Below are 18,283 nucleotides of genomic sequence, written 5' to 3'. Positions count from 1 at the left end.
ATACTTATGATATTGAAGTATTTGAAAGTATGGAATGTATGGAAAGTATGGTATGGAACAATGTTGGTATGGTATGGAAAATTGCAAGTATGGTATGGGGAGAGTAAGGCAAGTATGGAGTATGGAAAATTCTCGTTCCATACCATACCATACCATGCCCTGATAATACCTGTATAATAATAATAATAATAATAATAATAATATGCAATAATACAAAGCTTTCATTCTTGGTCGCTGCCTTCCGAGCAGTGTGCAGCCTAAACAGCCTTGATGTTGAAAGAAGCTTCCATTTTTTTAACATCGCCTTCCCTTGACCGAGTGTTTCCTGATTTGGTCATAAGACCGACGTTAATTAAAATCCTTAATCTCGGCGATATGATCGGCAAACACTGAAAGGATGGGTTTACCCGTGACTCCAGTATGGGAATATTTAGTGCCATAAATTCTAAACCTAAACCTTCTTTGAATTTGAGTTTTCGGCTTTTTTTTTGGGGGGGGGGCATGTCCGTTAATCCATTATGGGTGATAGATATGATGAGTCATATAGTAATCGCGAGCATTGATTGACTTGTTTTAGGAATTAGGGATTTGGAAACATATCACGTCACAAATTGAAGCACATACCGTATAATGTGTTTAGTCATTCCAAAAGCAAGTTTTATGTTTTGAATTCCAAGCTACCTTTCGTGGGCCGCACAGAATAGCTTCGCGAGCCGCACTTTGCCCGGGTCTGGACTAGTGCCTGATGCCAATTTTGATGTTAATCCTTATTTATCTGCCTTTCTCTGTTGGATGCTCTCAAAACGTCTTGCTCATTCTCTTCGCTTCTTTGAGCAGCCTACCTCCTTCAATCAGGTATCTTTATATGGGCTTTTTTGCCAAGCGACGCCAGGGCAGAAGGAGTCGAGATAAACCTTCGACGCTTCGGGCGCCTGTGAGAATTGAACCAGAACCGCCTGCTTGCTAGCGGTGGAAGTCACCACTAAGCAAATTGGCAAAGAGGTTTCTGACGACGAGTAGCCTACTGAAAAATACATTGCTATTATTGGATTCCGACCACGTTACTTCTAATACCTTCGTTTGTTGTCAATTTATTTATGACGAAAGAATGACGGGCATATTGAAAACAGGCTTTAAAATCGTTGAATAACTATAGTTGCTCTCTCAGGTCTCACCATCGTGTCGAGAACATACACATTAGGGTTGTTCAAGAATAACAAATTTTACCATCTATACCCCATGAAATTGTCAAGCAGTCCAATTATACAATACACAGCATATTTGACTCAATTCCAACTGCTAGAAACGAAGTTTTGGAGTTAAAAAATCTTACATTTTAGAAGAATGGTGTTTACTGTGGGTAATCCATGAATTATTTAATTGGTTATGAAAAACTCTAATACCTTCACTTCTGCAGGCTGGAATTGAGTCAAATTTGTTTTACAGACTAGCTGCTGACGATTACCCCCGACGAGTGTCAGCCGAAAATATTAGGGTTCATTTCAATATGAATATACTATTCAATTGTATATTGAAGTTTTGTACCTCCAAGAAGCACTGCATAGTTTTTGTAAACAACTTGATCATTTCATAGGTTCGCCAGTGAAATTTCAAAACAAAATTGAATTTTTCCATGATAAATTCAAATTTTCCAACTCTTATATCTCCACTTCTACTCGTTGAAATTGAGTCAAATTTGGCGTGCGACGTTTTTTTAGCAAGGATAACGATTCTAGTAAATTGCCGAAAAATATGCCATCAAAAATGTTATTTTTGAACAGCCCTAATATACATACACTTTGTGGATGTACAATGTACTGACCGCGATTTAGTCGCCAGTCATTGGTTGATGACTTGCAATTTGACTAGAAAATACGCTTCTAATAACAAGTCAATCGGCAGTTATGGACCGCCATGACAAGTCAATTTATTTCGTTTTTACCAGTTGACTCGAGTGAAGTCTGGTATTAGGAAGAAGTCACGATTCGAGTTCTTGCAACACTGAATACAGCCCGATATTGACAACGCTGCTCATATAACTACTAATTGAGGCTACCGTAGGCTGGTAACTGACAAAGAGGTCCATGGTTCTCCATTGTAAAGTTTCTGACGTCAAAGCCGTCTCTACTTTTCTTCTCCGCTTTGTGCACAACCATCGTAATGTACTTCTTGCGACTTGATGGTGGTGGCATTTTATAGAGCGCCTTCCATCTTGAAAAAGGAGCCTTTTTTCCATCAGAAAGGTAAATGGTACCATTCTGTGAAAGAAATGGACGCGCTTATATGACGGAACTAAGCGTTTTCACTCACCAACTATGGCAAAGATCACAACAAAATGCATATGTCATCGGTGTTGATGATATTAGTGGTCATTGTTGGTTATCACATTGGTGGGTAGGTTTACATATGAATAAACGCGTGTCTTAGTACACATTGTTTACAATATCTGTTTGTTAAATACTTGTTTCAAACAAACGACGTCTATATCTCCTAATACAACATATTTGATTTACAGAATAATTACTTACGTCTAGGGTTGCATGCATTTAAAACAAAAACAATTTAATACAAACATGTTTCAAACAAGACCCTTGTTTAAAACATTTTTTAAAGTCATGACGTCATAGTGAATTGACATTGACAATTGAAAATATAGGGTAAACATATTTCCTTTGACGAAATATATGTTGATGATATTATTGGCCACTGTTCGTTATAACATTGGTAAGTAGGGTTGAATATAAAACAACGCATGTTGTAGTACACGTCGTTTACAATATCTGTTAAATGCTTGTTTCAAGCAAACGACATTTGAAAAAAAAATCATATTTCTCGATGCTGTTACCTGTGAATCATAAGTCATTCCTGTCTTAAATCCAGCGGATTTGTGTGAACGGAAATAGATAGATGTAAGCAAGTTTCGAGCATACTCCGCCAGATCTTCGAATTGTTTCAAAGAGTAAATATCGCCAAGCGAAGCACCGCTTTCGTTGCATAGTCGGTCAGCAGCATTTTGATCTGTTGAGCCAGCGCCTTTAACTTTAACGAAGAAACAATTTTCGAGATACATAACTCCACATAAACCTGAAAAAATGCAGGAGTTCAAGTTCTCTTTCTAATTCAATCTTAAGGAAAGTGATATTAATTAAAGATATCAATTTGATTCTGCCCGGCTATAGCCAAGTTAGCATCGATCAGTTAGTCGTACCAGTAGGACAATTATACGAGGGGCCGCGATTTCCACAACATGCCAAAAATACCTAGTACAAGTAAAAACTAGTACTGCGGTAAGTAGTTGGAAAACGTAGATAGCGACGAGGCATCGCAAATTCGTGTTTCAATTCGCCAGTGACAGTTTCCCAGATTGTCGGGATTGCACTGGGATGTGAGCAACCAAATCAAAACTAGCATAATGACAACAAAAAAGTTGCGATTAAAGAAAGATATCATTTTTTACTGCCGACAACGCTGTCATGATATACCCTAGCGGACATGAAAATTTTACTCACAGTGGTACAGAGCTTTCCAAACTTCATCAAAACCTACCTGACATCATGGATATTGCAGAATTGAGTGGTTTGTAAATAACTTAAACCAAAGTCGTGAGCATGCGTAACATCAATCATTGGATGTATCAGCAATACTTAACCTGCCGCGCGTAGTTTTTTGAGTTCTTCTGCTTTAGCCAATGCTTTCAAATTGGTCCTTAAATATTTCAGCTTAGTTCCCTATAAATAACGATTCAGAGATGATAGCAGTCAAAAACACCACGGCAGAAAGGAAGTGCGAAATTATGCGCATTGAATAATTACTTACGTTACAATTTCCATACGATGTCCATCGTCCGGCAGTCAGCCTCTTGCCACAAAATTGCCCTGCGACGATTTCACGCATTGTTGCGAATTAGTGATTACAGTCTTCATTATATCATAGCACGGTTTTGTCGAGGCTAGTAATATCAACATTGCATATCTACGATGTAGCGGAGATATGAGTGTAGGCGGTGTTTGCGGAGGATTCAGGGGGAAGCGAGTGGCGCGGTTGGTTAAACACTGCAGTCACGACACCAATGGACGTGGGTTCGAATCACGGTTCTGGCCCACTTCTACGTGTTGGAGGTTTCTCTGGGCTCCTCATCGCCGACCTCACTGCAACGGCAGTGCATTGAAAAGTCCAGACTGAAAGTGAGCCGTTCTACAAGTCGGCAGCAAAGAACGCGATGGGAACGCTTGGGAGCGAGAGAGAAGGAAGAATGACTGCGAGAGAGCTTGAAAGACGTTCCCTAGAATACTAAAAGCTAAAAGACCTCTGAACAATATGAAATTCGTGTCGTGGAGCACAAGGCCTTGAAGGCGATAAGCTCCACTGTGTTGTACCCATTAATACATACATACATACGGTGGATTTTGGACGGGCCGAAGCTGGTTTTGGCTCGAATTTTAAAAATGATTTAGGCTTGAATCGGTATGATGAAAAGATATAAAGGGGCAGGCGCTAAATCGTCTGGGAGATATGATTTTTCTTGGACTCGAAATGAGTTCAATTCTTGCTGAAACTTTCAAGTTTTAACGACTGCAATCGTCCTAATTATACTACGATTTCGAATGTCATAGTTGCGTCGCGGTGGATTCGGGACGGGCCGAAGCTGGTTTTGGCTCGAATTTTAAAAATGATTTAGGCTTGAATCGGTATGATGAAAAGATATAAAGGGGCAGGCGCTAAGTCGTCTGGGAGATATGATTTTTCTTGGACTCGAAATGAGTTCAATTCTTGCTGAAACTTTCAAGTTTTAACGACTGCAATCGTCCTAATTATACTACGATTTCGAATGTCATAGTTGCGTCGTACCAAAGCTAAGGTTGTGGCTGATGTCTGACATTGCCCAGATAAGGAGAGGTCTCGGAATTAGGAGTGACTAGGGTGACTGTGTGACTGTAGGTGTTGACTGATCCTTCCATGGTATGTTCGTCATGAATCCGTGCAGAGTGCGTGTAGGAAGACACAAAGTTATGAAGAAATGATATATTTCCTCGTAGAGACATATAAGGTCATGTCATACACCATGTATAAGCACCTTAGGAACCTAAGTGTTGGAGGTTTACCTAGGCTCCTCCTCGCCATCTCATCCGCGTCAGCTGTGTCTTACAAAAGCCTAGAGGTGGGCCGTGCTATAAGTCGGCAGTTACGGAAAATAAAAAAAATATCGGCCTGGTGTAAATGACCATGTCGACAAACACCATGAATACCCCAAAACAAAACCTTAGGAATCTACGAAACATGGATTTAAAACGAAGTAGCTTGCAATGTCGAAGTAGCAACTGCGAGTGTTCTCAATTAGGACACATTTTGTAAAATGCCCCACTTAAGTAGCGCATTTTATGGCAGCACAAAACTTCTGCCAAATGCCTGCTACCGGTTGAGAAAATCTGTTTCTTCCGTGTGCGTTTTTATGACGTGTGTGTGTGAGAGAGAGAGATCAGATTTAATCCCGTCTGCACCATCGAGATGCGTTGACGATGGAGATGCGATACAACCTGTAACTTTATCTAGTCTGCACCGCCATGATTTTTTTCATTAAAGCTATCACTGAATGCTGAGTCAGTTTTAGACTCTTCGTTATGACCTTGTCGGGGATTGAATCCACGACCTACCAAACAATAATCCGGATGCATCACCATTACACTATCTCGCTCGGTGTTTGGCTTAGCTTATGATCGGGTATGTTTAAGCAACGATCAAGTCAGGAAATAGAAGGTATTAAAGACCAAAATCGCATGCTACCATTGCACATGATTATTTTTGACGAAGTATTCAACATCCAGCTCGGAATTACGACTCTGTGTATAATAGACATACTTTCATATTTCAGAGGTCGCTCAACAGTCGAAACCGATGGTTCTCAAACAGAAGGCACGCCCCTCTTGGGGGGCGTGAAAGCATTTTAAGGGGGCGCTAAGCTGCGGTAAACTGAAAAAAATCGCGCTACGTGCGATATACCTCCGCTAAGTAGATATATTACTATGTTTATAGTCCGAATTTCATACTTCAGAATTCTCTATCAACAGTCATAACCTTCCATGCACCAAACTATCCGTTGGGATTGCTGGCATTCTGGTTGCATTATATGATATGACGATAAAGGGGGGGGGGGGGTAATTTATCACTATCCATAAAAGTTTAAGAACCACTGGACTCTAAACCTTCCATGCCACTAAACTATGCGTTGGGGTTGCAAACATTCTGGTAGCATTATTAATATTTTTTATATGACGATGAGGGGGGCTCGAAGTTTTTCACACTCATCAGGTAGGGCATGTCTAAAAAAGATTGATAACGACTGGATTAGACAGTATCGTTGATATATTTGGTTTGACTTAATGATGCTGTTCTATTTTGATATCACATGATATTAGGAGTACAATACGACCCACAGTCTAAAACCGCGTATGCGATCATTTGCGCGGTGGTATCAATGAATTGGAGCGTATTACGTTGATTGCATCACGGACGAGAACGGAAATGACTGATTACACAAACGCCTCTTGGCAATGTCGTGACGTAATGATAACATCATAATCGATTACCATTTCTTGCTCCTGTACCAGCTGCCTTACACCTAATAATTGAACCACCAAACAATGAATTAACCCTGCAGTGAGAACAAATACGACTATTGAATGAGCCGTTTCTGGGGTTTTCAAGGTTGCTGATGACGAATATCTATACCCCTAAAAAAGGTTAAAATCACCCCTTTCAGCTTATCCAGTGTAACTTGAAACTCCTATAACCTCGATCATTTGGATCGAGATGGAGATCTTAGAGATGGCAGGCCTAATGATGAAGATTTTGAAATTGAAGATGATTCACTACGTAAAGTAGTCCATCAACACTAGTCAAAATATCTGACATAGGCTTTGGAACTTGGAAGAGAAATATTCGTAACTTTTATTATCCTTGGGAAATGAAAAAAGATTAGTTGGCAAGAGAGCGAAGATATCTCACTTTCGATCGTGAGAAACGGCGTTTTCAACGTAGGGCTACTTACGGTAAATTTGTGTATTGCCGTGATTATCGTATTGGCATGATACTGTTACCATGTGTTGCTGGAGGAGATACGAATGCCGATTTACAACTCAAGTGAGTACAAATGTCTATCGGTAGCTCAAAAAGGATCCTAAAGTGTGGCATTCTCCAAAAGGGCCACGTCTTAGGTGCAGTAGCAATTGCTCACTCAGTTAGTCTTCGTGAATAATACAGAAACATTGAGAATAATACAGAAACATTGCATTGATGCAATATCGCAAACATGATTGTGATTAAATCATATGTGTAAGATTTGAAATATTGTGTCTTCTTGGTGGCCAGACAATAAGAATGCACATGTAACCCTGATACATCCTGGCACTGTCATATGTTTATGTCGGACAGCAGACATTCATAAAAGCTAAAATATCTAAATTATTTCCCGGAAAACCTTTGCATAGTCAGCGATGGTCAAGGACAAAGAATCCCCCAATATCTAGAGATGATGGGGGTAAGATAACAGAGTCGATTGGGGCTTGCATATGTTAGCTGACTGTTGCTCGAGTATCAAACGTGACTCCCCTCAGAATTTTGAGTTATTAACGTACATTTTTATCCTGACCCTCACACTTTATTAGTTCTGCAGAAGCGATATCAGTTTAAATCAACCAAATGAAGAAATGCAAATGTTCCGATGGAGTCTATTGATTTACTTCCGACTGTTTGTGGTTTTTGAAACGTTTTATACAATAAACACTAAATATTAAAAGTAGTAGCCTACTTTTATGTGGGTTAAGAGTTAATGGGGTGGGTGCCTACCCCAAAAACTTGACGTGATAGAGAAAAACGGAAGTAATTTTCGAATTTAGCGCCAAAAAGTTAGTCGAAATCAATTGTCTGATAAAAGTCAACTAAAACTGTGTTACCAGTGCAATTCACTATGATGAACACTCATGTCGTTCTCAGTTATTCCATTAATATTAACATGACCTGATGCGAGAACTTGTTAAAAAACTTTGTTAAAAAGCAGTTTGTCAAGCCTAAAAATTTTACTTTTGCACAATGGAAATATATTTTTTCCTGTACCAGTTGGTCACTCTACCAAGATGAAAGAGGAGTATAAAGCTATCAAGTTTGTCCCTAGAGACCTTAACTAAATAACTCATATGCGTCTCATCTCTTTTCACTTGTAAACGGATAATTTTCCGTAAAGCCAACTAAGTGGGTGTACCTAGTATCCATATCAAATGAGATGCTTAAATCTGAAATCTTTGATGGATCTCAGATTCGAATACGCACTAAGGATTACAATTTCACATGAAGAAAGGTGCTCATTGCATGGAATCCCTCCTAGGATGTAGTGAATCAATCTTTTTGGAATATCACAAAGCACCAAACTACAAACAGTTGGTCCGAGAATTGGTGTCTGCATATGGAAACCTTTTTGCAAACATGAGCATTAAATCCTAATAATAATAATATTAAATCTTCATATATTTTCTGATAATATTGTTGATTAGAGAGAATAGAAAGGGGAAAGGTTTTACCAATACATCAAAACAACAAAAAAGATATCGTTGCATATTCGACAAACATATATGGCAGACTATTGCTGGAACCTTTCTAAAAACTTCACTAAATTGCTCACAACTGAACATATTACAATACCCATTTTGGCTTGAAGATACGCTATTATTATTATTATTATTATATTCCAAATAAATATTTCGAATTTAAAATAGGTGGTTGACATAAACTGATGCAATTAATGCAACGTTATTTGAGTATTTACGAAATACTTATATACATGATTGAAGTTTATTTATGTACATGATATCCGTGAAAGTCTCCAATTATGATAAATCTAATACCCCGAAATATAATTCTGATGATGTATTTTGATTCCAAACAGTCTTCAGCGCGCCAAAATAACTGTAGTAGATTGAATTTATGAGCTTTATAGTACGACTGAGCCGATTTTTCATCTAGCCCAGTGGTTCCCAAAGTGGGCACCAGCGTTCGCGAGCGTCAAGGGGGCACTGGTCATGAAATGGGCGATTGGGGGGGGGCGCTGGCTATAAAATTGGGCGGTAGGGGGCTCCGAGAGCAAATGGGGCGGTGTAGGTCTAGAAGGAAACTGCTGCGTATTGATGAAACGATTGGTAAATAAAGCAGCTAAATACGCAGTAAAAATGCAAAATCGATTCGTTCAGAGCAGTTTAGACTCGTCCGTCTATTTAATCAGCTGTACCAGAAAATCTATTGCTACATGACAATGTTGATCCTGCCCATCAATGGACTAATTCAGCAGTTGGCAGAATCCCTAGAAAGCATGGTTCATTGTGTGCTGTGAGAACTAAGAAGCATTTGAGCAGGTATTGCTCACTGCAAGGTGTAATAGCTTATTAGAGAAACTGTCTTGCGTGATTTGAATCTGTTTCAAACGATCTTGGATTTTTCACAATGGCCCGGCCGTGACCTTCGACACGGCGTTGTGGTTGCGAGAATCGGCATCTCTTCTACATTACGAGCATGTTTTCCGAAATTTATCACTAGAATCCGTTCTTAGAAAGATAAAACCTCATGATAAAGGTGAAAATTAAACTGACCGGATTCCGTTACAAGACCGTGATATTTTACCGAAATATCGCGACACGTGAAATGTTCCAATTCTAAAGCTTGCACGGGCTATACCAGCCCATCTCGAATACCCGATTTCGATGGAGAGACATAAATTAATCGTCTCTGAAAAATGTACGAGGATATGGTGACGGAACTTTATTCGTGGTCCAGGGGGGCGGTGACTCAAAAAAGTTTGGTACCCACTGATCTAGCCCATACAGCGGAAATATGAGATTTTAGTCAAAATAGCCCCATGGATTATCTCCAAAAATAGCGCCAATTTAAAAAAAAATAAGGTCATATTCGGAGTCAGTGTTCTTCAGAACCCTCAAAACCACTCTTACTTTGTCTGCCTGAAAATATGTGCTGACTAGTGTAATCATTTATGTCTGTTTACTACGCTCCCATCATTGCTTGTACACTCCGACTCATTTCTACATGTGATGCGCATTGTTTTTATATTATCAATATAATTTTTGGATCTGGGAGTCCATACCCATATTAAGAACGAGAAATCCAGTGAAATTGAATCGCGCGAAGCGTTAATAGAAATTTCAAGCAAGAGCTGCAAAATCAGTTAACATATTGCGGGGCGTTGAGCATAACATCATGTCAAGTCAACCTACCATATAGGTTTCATCCATTCATTCACATTCGTTAGATATCACATTAATATTTGCAATAGAAAGGTGTACATTCTTATTATGGACGCCATAAGCAAACATTCCCACCTTTAGCAGGAGACGACATCTTCATGAAGCAGAGGAACACTAGAAATCCATGCAGAAAACATGACGTGAGCATTTTTTTCCTCATCACTAAAAAGCTTCGTATACGTATTTGTTAACGGCGTAGGAGCACTGAAGAACCTTAAAATAGATGGAAATCCGAAACGACAGGTCACCGCCACAGTGTGTTGTCGTGGCGTTTCGAATTACCAAGTTCCCCGTATTGGTGAAAGAGGCACCCATACACAGCACTTGTCATTTCCTGGTTCCGCATTAGATTGAATCAAATCGGTCGGTATGGAGCCGCTATAAAAAGGCAATGCATTGTTAGATCCACACAACGATACGTGTTTATAATTTACATTTACCTTTTGTGTTCATTTGCCCGAGAATCCAACAAGATCAAAATTACTTTTCACCCGATCTGCAAGTCGAATCAATTTTTTTAGTAACATACTTCACATTATCATTTAATCGTCCATTTGATCGTGAACGCTTCATAGTTTTAGCTCAGCTCCAGCTACATAAACTCAATATGTGAACTAAAAAAACTCGAAACAATAACTTCATATTGTTAATTTATTCGCTAAAAGCTTTTCGACTGACGCTCATCAGTAACGAACGTCAGTGATAGGGTGGATCAAATTCGAAATGTAAGAACTATTTTGTGTCCATGACGTAATAAGGACAAGAACAAACAACTAGTAGACGGGAAAGATACGGTCGTAACGATACAAAACAAACGTAAACGGGTACATATTCGGTTATAAATAACCGACAACACAGGACATAACATTAATGAAATATTCCGGGGGTATAGAAGCGTTCCATCTGGCGACAGAGAATCGGCTTTCGCAGCTTTATGATCGTAGATTCCATGACCTTCAAATGAAAAAGAGAACGGCCACGAGCAAGTATAGCAAATTGACTGTCATTGTAATGATCAGCAGATTCTGGATCGGATGAGACATGCTGTCCAATAGCCGAATTATACAAGCAATAACTTGATCATATTCACGCAGTGTGTCAACAGACTGCGATGATGGAGTTGGAGAAACATTACTTATTCTAATTTGCGGTGAGATATTCTTTGCTGCAAGCGCTGAGACGTGCGACCTACATACCGACTGTCACATCGGCACGTGTATTTATATATAATGTTTCTTTGATTTGTCGCAGGTAGAAAAAGGTCATCAGTTTCATATGTCTATCGCATTGTCCAATTGTAATCTATGTGTTACGACTACATAAAAGGTTGTCACATCCATATGGCTGCCACATATTGGGTAATTACGGTGGCGAATTACTGAAATTAGGGCAACAAAATTGCGAGTTTCACCCGCCGGATATAAACCACTGATTTCAAGAGGAATGTTTGTCATGCACCCATTTGTACTGGTGCATCTTATGCAGATTTTAATGCACAAAAATTACGAACTGATTCCTCTAAAAACGTCATCAAATAAAGGATAGAAAAAACATGCGGAATCGCAAACAATATTTTCCGCTTTTTTGAAGTAGTATCGGTATTTCTCGTTAAATTCGCAGTATCATTGCTTAGAGTTCTAATTAGTTTCGGTTCTTTTGCCTGGAAAACATACATGTTGAAGTATAAAAGCAAGTGTAGTACATGCCTTTAATTTCCGGAAATAAAGCTACACAATGTGTTATATCCACCATACTTTTTATTATTATTCACTAATCGCGCAAAGTGTTTACGCCGTATCTGATACGAATTCTCCGTATTGACCTTCGACTAAGCTACAGGCCTTATGATATTTGGGAGGGCACCATACCATGATATTTTCTAAACAGAGGATTAGTGTCGCATTTTCATATCAATACTATCATTTTCATCCCATGATGTGGACGAATGCTTATGCTGTCGAAAATTGGATACTTCCGGGTATGCATCTGTATGAATCAAGCTCTGCACCTTTCGCAAGCTGAATTTGCAGCTACTGACGATCCATGCGAACGAATTACGATCGTTTTCACAACTACTTACTTACTTGAGTAGATCTAAAGTCAGTTAATTCTATTTTTACTTCAGGTAGTTTTAGGAAGAAGTAGCCTACTTCTACTCCTACTTGAGACTATTTTTTCGTCGTTACTTCTACTTCTACTTGGGTAGCTTTCTTGACTACTTTGAACACAATGCTGAAGTATATATTGACGTTTTATACGTCGCCAAATTTATCAACTGGGGCAATCAAATGATATAATAATCCCCTAAAATCAATATCTTCCGTCGCTTTGCCAACAATTTCGACAAGGACTTGCCAGGGAATATAGGCGTACGCCTTAACGGACTAGACCAGATTGGAGAATGCATTCGGCGTCTGAGTATTGTTACGTAGATATTGAGGATAGTGTGAAACGGGTTTCTATACTTGCTACCGATATGACCCATTAACAAGTTATACAGCAGTAGCCAACACTCCAATCGCACGGACTTGGATTTTATGATACAATAAACATATAACGTCAAACTTGCCCCTGTACGCTTGCTAGATTTTTGAATCTGACAACGATATCAATTTCATTGACGGGTTGAATAAGCATCATTTGCTGACTCCATGTAGTGTATTTGGCTCTTGATGTTGTGTGATTGCGGGTCAAAAGTTCACAGCAGAGAGTCACTAAATAGTAGTGTTGGGATGACTCGAGTCATGACTTGACTCGAGTCAGACTCGAGTCAACTTTTTCGTATGACTTGACTTGACTCGAGTCACTTTGCAAAAATGACTTGACTTGACTTGACTCGGAGCTTCCGAAATGTGGATTGACTCGTGACTCGGAGCAAGATTTACGAGTCAATTTCAAGTCATCCAGTAACGGTGTCGATTAAGTCCCCCCATCTTAAGTATTTTCGGATTGTTCGCGATACGCCGGTGTCACGTGTGAGAGCAACCAGTCAGTCACTGATTGTACATTTCACTGATCCTCCATTGTTACATCACATATAAATTGACCGCAAACGAAACAATCACAGCTTACGTTGTCGTAGTAGATCAGTGGTTCTTAACCTTGCCTCCAGCGCCCCCCAAGGGGCGCTGGCGATTTTGAAGGGGGCGGAAACGCTCAGGGGGCGATATGGGGGGCGCTGGGCTCAGGGGGGCGGTATGGGGGGCGCTGGAGACAAATAGCTTCGCAGTAGATGATGTGGTAGTAGGACATATCCTTAATGAGTATTCAGTGCGAATTAACACCGAAAACTTCGTTATATATAGCCGACAAAAGACATATAGGTTTAATTATCCATAGGCGCCTAAGTGACTGGCATCGAATGTTCCTGTCTTGGCAATCTGAACTTCAGAAGACGAATTCCAACTGGCAGGGAAAAATAATATGTCAGTGAAGAAATACCAATTTGAAATCGTGTGCGTCTTTTAGTTTAGTACGATAGGAAGACAGAGATATATAGAACTAGATATCCCTGTTGGGCGATTCTATATTTTTTGATATAGCAGACAGGATGTCACGAAATAACATCATGCTACGAAGTCATACCAACGGGTCCGCCCGCCCGACTATGTTTAATTATTACTTACGAGCCCTACAGTTTCCAAGACACCTCACAATGTTCCCTCTACGTTTTGACGAGTCTGAGCACACTCAAAAACTCGCTGCGCAGACCTTTGGACAACAGTGCGTAACAACTATAAAAAGGCAGGGATATATAGAACTCCGGGATGGCTGACTTCATTTTAGCCTTTACCTAAGTAGGTCCAGAAAGTTACCTGCAATCTGCCTCGAAATATCCACTTTTATGCAATCTAGCGATACAGCTGTTTCTGGAATAATGATCCTCAACCTTTTGCAGAATAGTTGGTGAGTAAGCTAGACATTCTTCCCAGATCACAACCTTACTGCTGTATGGCCAACCTAGTAAAGTATGACACTGCTGTGTAGCCAACCAAGTAAACTATGACAACTCTGAATTTCAGTAAATCAGGAATGTGTTTAATTTCTACACATATAATCTGCATCAGGCCATAAATAACAGAGTGAATAACGAATAATATCAGCGTCTTCTACCTATTTACAAGCCATTGTCGGAATCCTTGCAGCTGGGAGGGGGGGGGGGGGTTATAGGATTGATTAAATCAACCGTTTCAATTCGCGTTAATCGACAATTACCATGGAGTATAGGGTTGCATTTAAAACAAACATGTTTAAAACCAGGACCTTGTATAAAACATACTTTTTTTAAGCCATGACGTCAAGAATATTCAATAGTGACGTCATATTGGATTGACATTGACAATTGAAAATATAGTGTAGATATAGCTCCTTTGACGAAATATCTGTGCTATTGCTGTTGAACCGACTATTTTGAGGGTTCCAGCCATCCCACATCGATATTAGTCGGCTATATCGGGTGGTAATCGTCCGTAGGCTCATACAACACGTATTTTGGAAAGTATTTACACAATTATGGCATAATTTTACAACATAAAAAGAATTTTTTTCAAAGGGCCTCTGTTTAAAACACTGTTTAAAGCATGTTTTAAACATGGTGTTTCAAACACCGTTTGTTATAAATGCACCCCTACCATGGAGCATTTATAATAACGAAAAGATAGCACGGCCTGTAAGGACTTGAAATTGTGATAGCAGCATTGTCATCTTCTATGTCACTCAATGAAAGTTGATCAAGAAATCAACACATCATTGATACTTCTCTTCAGGTTCAAATGCAGCCTCGAGGGTAGAAGTTTGGTACATATCATTATCAATTTAAGAAGCATTCGGTAGACCCAGTTGTTGAATTCAGCTGATATTTTGTTCACCGAGAAATAGTTTCATGACCGCAGTGGAGAAATTACCACCATGGCTTAACGGTACATCACGAATGGGCCTCCTGAAGCCCTTCATGCCATTTATCAGTTAAGAAATATTCAGTATCATTGTCTTGCAGATTTTCCGATAGAGCGATAGATGATTCCATGTCAAAAAACATCTCGGTGAGGAGGCAGGAGATCCAAATATTCAGATTGTGGCCATCTTTGCCAAGATTTCAATGGGATGTGCCCAGTATAATATATCAGGATATCCACTGTTGACGTGATGCAAATGCTGGAACATTGCGTTTGTTTTTCTGGAATCTGCAACAAAAATGAACAAATGATGTATTTAGAGACACAAATTCACCTTAAGAATATATATAGAATATAGATGTATGCAGAGTTGGTCAGTAGTGAAGAACTTCTACTTCATTGCAGTACTCAAGTAGGTGTTGCCTATTTTCGAAGATACATCTTGTAATTTTTAAGCAGCCATCTCCAAACTTGAGTACCCTGCAGGCATTTCACTTTCTACAGCTACTTGAGGAAGTTTAAATACCAGTACGCCCGGGAATACGACTGTTACTTAAGTAGCAATGCAGAGTGCAGACTACTCTAACCACATCAGGATTAATGTAAATAGCTCATTTAATAATGTATCACTAGAATCAGCCAAACTTACTTTGGGCCGACTGAGGAGAGCTCCATGCGTTATTGCGACGATTTGACGAAACCTTGCAAATTGAAAGCAATCTTCAGAGTTTTCTCTTCCTTCGTCGTACAGGCCTATAGCCTATAGGCTATAAGTGTTTATATGGTAAAGACAGGCAGGCCGTATCTCAGGGTCGTATCGTGTCCTGACGATTGTGCTGGCTTATCCATTCAAGGGAGTGGGCATCTTCACGGCTTCAGTAAGAGCCAATGGTCAACAAATGTCATGGCCATATTCTGGGAGTCAGCCGTTGGCAGTTCACAACAGTGCACTTCTGTTGAAGTATAATTCCAGTACTGTAGCATTAAGGTTCCGTTCATTAACAAACATATGCCTGCCTTGTTTTACCAGTCATGTAACTGATGAATAGTATCTGTAACAAGAGATTGGATTCACCAGTTGTTATGGACACTTACAACTGCAACGACCTTGACGTGTTGTTTTTGTATTAGATTCAAATGAATGGTTATCCTTATTTGAAATGCCTCTTGAATCTTGCACACCGGTAGTGTACTCAGTGGCTCCAATTCTTATACTAGGAATAATCCAGCAATGATCTGGAATACCGGTAAGCCTGCTATACCAGCACAACCTGCATATTCACATATCAGCACAAGATCTTAACAGACGAAGTCCCTCCTAACGGTCGCCTTCATAGCTGACACGGCACAGTGTAAATGTACACTTGTACTATTACAATGTACAACCTTGGATGGTGACATACATTCGCATAACATACCGTAAATGAAAAACATACCGCAAGGCGTAATCGAAATCCTAATGCTGATATCAATGTCAACTTGGAAATTATTGTACATTTTGTTATCTTCTCACGATTATTAACGCAGCAAAACATGTTACATAAGATACTACAGAAGCAGAGATATCCCGAAGGCGAGTATACCGGTAAATTGCTGCTGAAGGAATAAGGCCAATACCGCAAAGTGTTTCAGACTACCTGAACATCTCATAACCTGGTTAACCTCTAGCTTTATAAAAAAAAACATAAACATGGATATTATATGCCTCTACCGCTCTTAAAGACTCAAAATTACAGATAGATGAAGCTGCTGACCAGAACGTGCATCAAAACTGAATTCGCGAATCGGGACCTACTTAGGTAATACGGCGATGACGCAATTGACGCAGTCAGTCATCCCGGAGTTCTATATATCCCTGTAAAAAGGTCATAACTTCGGATTTGTTGTACGCAACGTAGATTTTCTATGCGCAGAGACCGTGTCAGCACTGCGCACGTGCGCAGCTTTGATGGAACATTGGACCTCACTCAGCTCTACCGGTAAATCTGGTAACGTGAGCAGAGAGGACAAGAAATTGATAGCAATATATATGCAATTCCCGATCTTATTGACTGATTTTATCATGAATTATCGAAAATTTTCGCGCTTCGCACTGGCTCGCTAAACAGTACAGCTGATTTCGTGGAAAAAGCGAACAACGTGATGGGGGGCGGTCGGTTTATCACCCTATGGGAGCCCAAGACCCACTGACGAAGTGCCGTTTCGTTCTTGCCAACGGATATACGCCCGAAGACGTATGATTCTTGAGGAGTCCTACCTTTTCAATCATACATCACTCAGCTCTACAGGTAAATCTGTTTACGTGAGCAGAGAGAGGATAAAAATTGATATAAATATATATGCAGTTCCCGATCATATCGACCAATTCAATCAACAATTATTGAAATTTTTCGCGCTTCGCGCGTCTAGGCGAGAATAGCTGGCTCAATAAATGGACAACCAATGTAGATGACCAGTATCAGCAATTAACGGATAGCCGAAGGAAGGTCTGGGGGCGAAGCCCCCCGGAAGTTTGGTTTATCACCTTACGAGGGGCACAAGACCAACGTTTTTTAGGGGGCTGACGAAGCGCTGTTACGGCCCTGGTAACGAATTAATTGTACCTACGGGCACGGCCGAATATGTTTATTATTAATTACGTGCCCTTTATTTTCCAATACAACAGCTCACTCAGCGCTACTGGTAAATCTGATTACGTGGGCTGAGAGGATATAGCGACATATATATGTAATTGACACCTATTCATTCATGCAATATAGAAAATTTTGGCACCTCGGGCGACCAGGCCACACAAACTTTGCTGACCATCAAAATCACGCTACGGGGTTGTTGGTGGCGAAGCCCTCAGAAGTTTGGTTTATCACGCTATGGGCGCGCAAGGCTATCGTTTTAGGGGACTTGACGAAGTGCTGTTACGGCTCTCCCTCTTACTCATTGTCTTTGTTATTCCTTACAATATGAGGTTGGGGGGCGCTGGAGCACGATAATCTTTGAAAGGGGGCGCCGGAGGAAAAAAGGTTAAAAACCACTGTAGTAGATTAATCTAATAGCAACGCATCTTTGTTCTTAGACGATTCAGTGCTTACA

At 40.0% G+C, this 18,283-nt stretch overlaps 1 protein-coding gene across 2 annotated transcripts; it reads right to left on the bottom strand.

The window, feature by feature from the left end:
- Positions 1-1,056: 1,056 nt before the first annotated feature.
- Positions 1,057-13,382, bottom strand: LOC145454391 (uncharacterized). 2 transcript variants are annotated; one of them, XM_080332389.1, is made up of 7 exons: positions 10,742-13,382; positions 10,584-10,679; positions 10,377-10,514; positions 3,817-3,875; positions 3,650-3,728; positions 2,846-3,084; positions 1,057-2,258 (listed from the first exon to the last, which is right to left on the bottom strand). In XM_080332389.1, exons 3-7 carry the CDS (start codon positions 10,459-10,461, stop codon positions 2,043-2,045), a joined length of 678 nt encoding a protein of 225 aa, XP_080188515.1. In that variant the 5' UTR covers positions 10,462-10,514; positions 10,584-10,679; positions 10,742-13,382; the 3' UTR covers positions 1,057-2,042. The 2 variants fall into 2 exon arrangements, with proteins under 2 accessions (XP_080188515.1, XP_080188514.1); XM_080332388.1 differs by having other exon boundaries at positions 10,377-10,679.
- Positions 13,383-18,283: the final 4,901 nt, after the last annotated feature.

Source organism: Botryllus schlosseri, chromosome 13 (genome assembly GCF_051294905.1).
Source record: "Botryllus schlosseri isolate E-star chromosome 13, Bs_hap1, whole genome shotgun sequence".
NCBI classification, from domain to species: Eukaryota; Metazoa; Chordata; class Ascidiacea; order Stolidobranchia; family Styelidae; genus Botryllus; species Botryllus schlosseri.
This window is presented reverse-complemented; position numbering and strand designations above follow the sequence as displayed.

Excerpts from the sequence above, each read along its gene's own strand:
- LOC145454391 (XM_080332388.1), bottom strand. The coding sequence starts at position 10,461 with ATGAGGAAAAAAATGCTCACGTCATGTTTTCTGCATGGATTTCTAGTG. Across the intron at positions 3,729-3,816 it reads CATCGTATGGAAATTGTAAC|GGAACTAAGCTGAAATATTT; the intron begins GTAAGTAATTAT and ends CGTTATTTATAG. Across the intron at positions 2,259-2,845 it reads GAATGACTTATGATTCACAG|AATGGTACCATTTACCTTTC; the intron begins GTAACAGCATCG and ends TTTCTTTCACAG.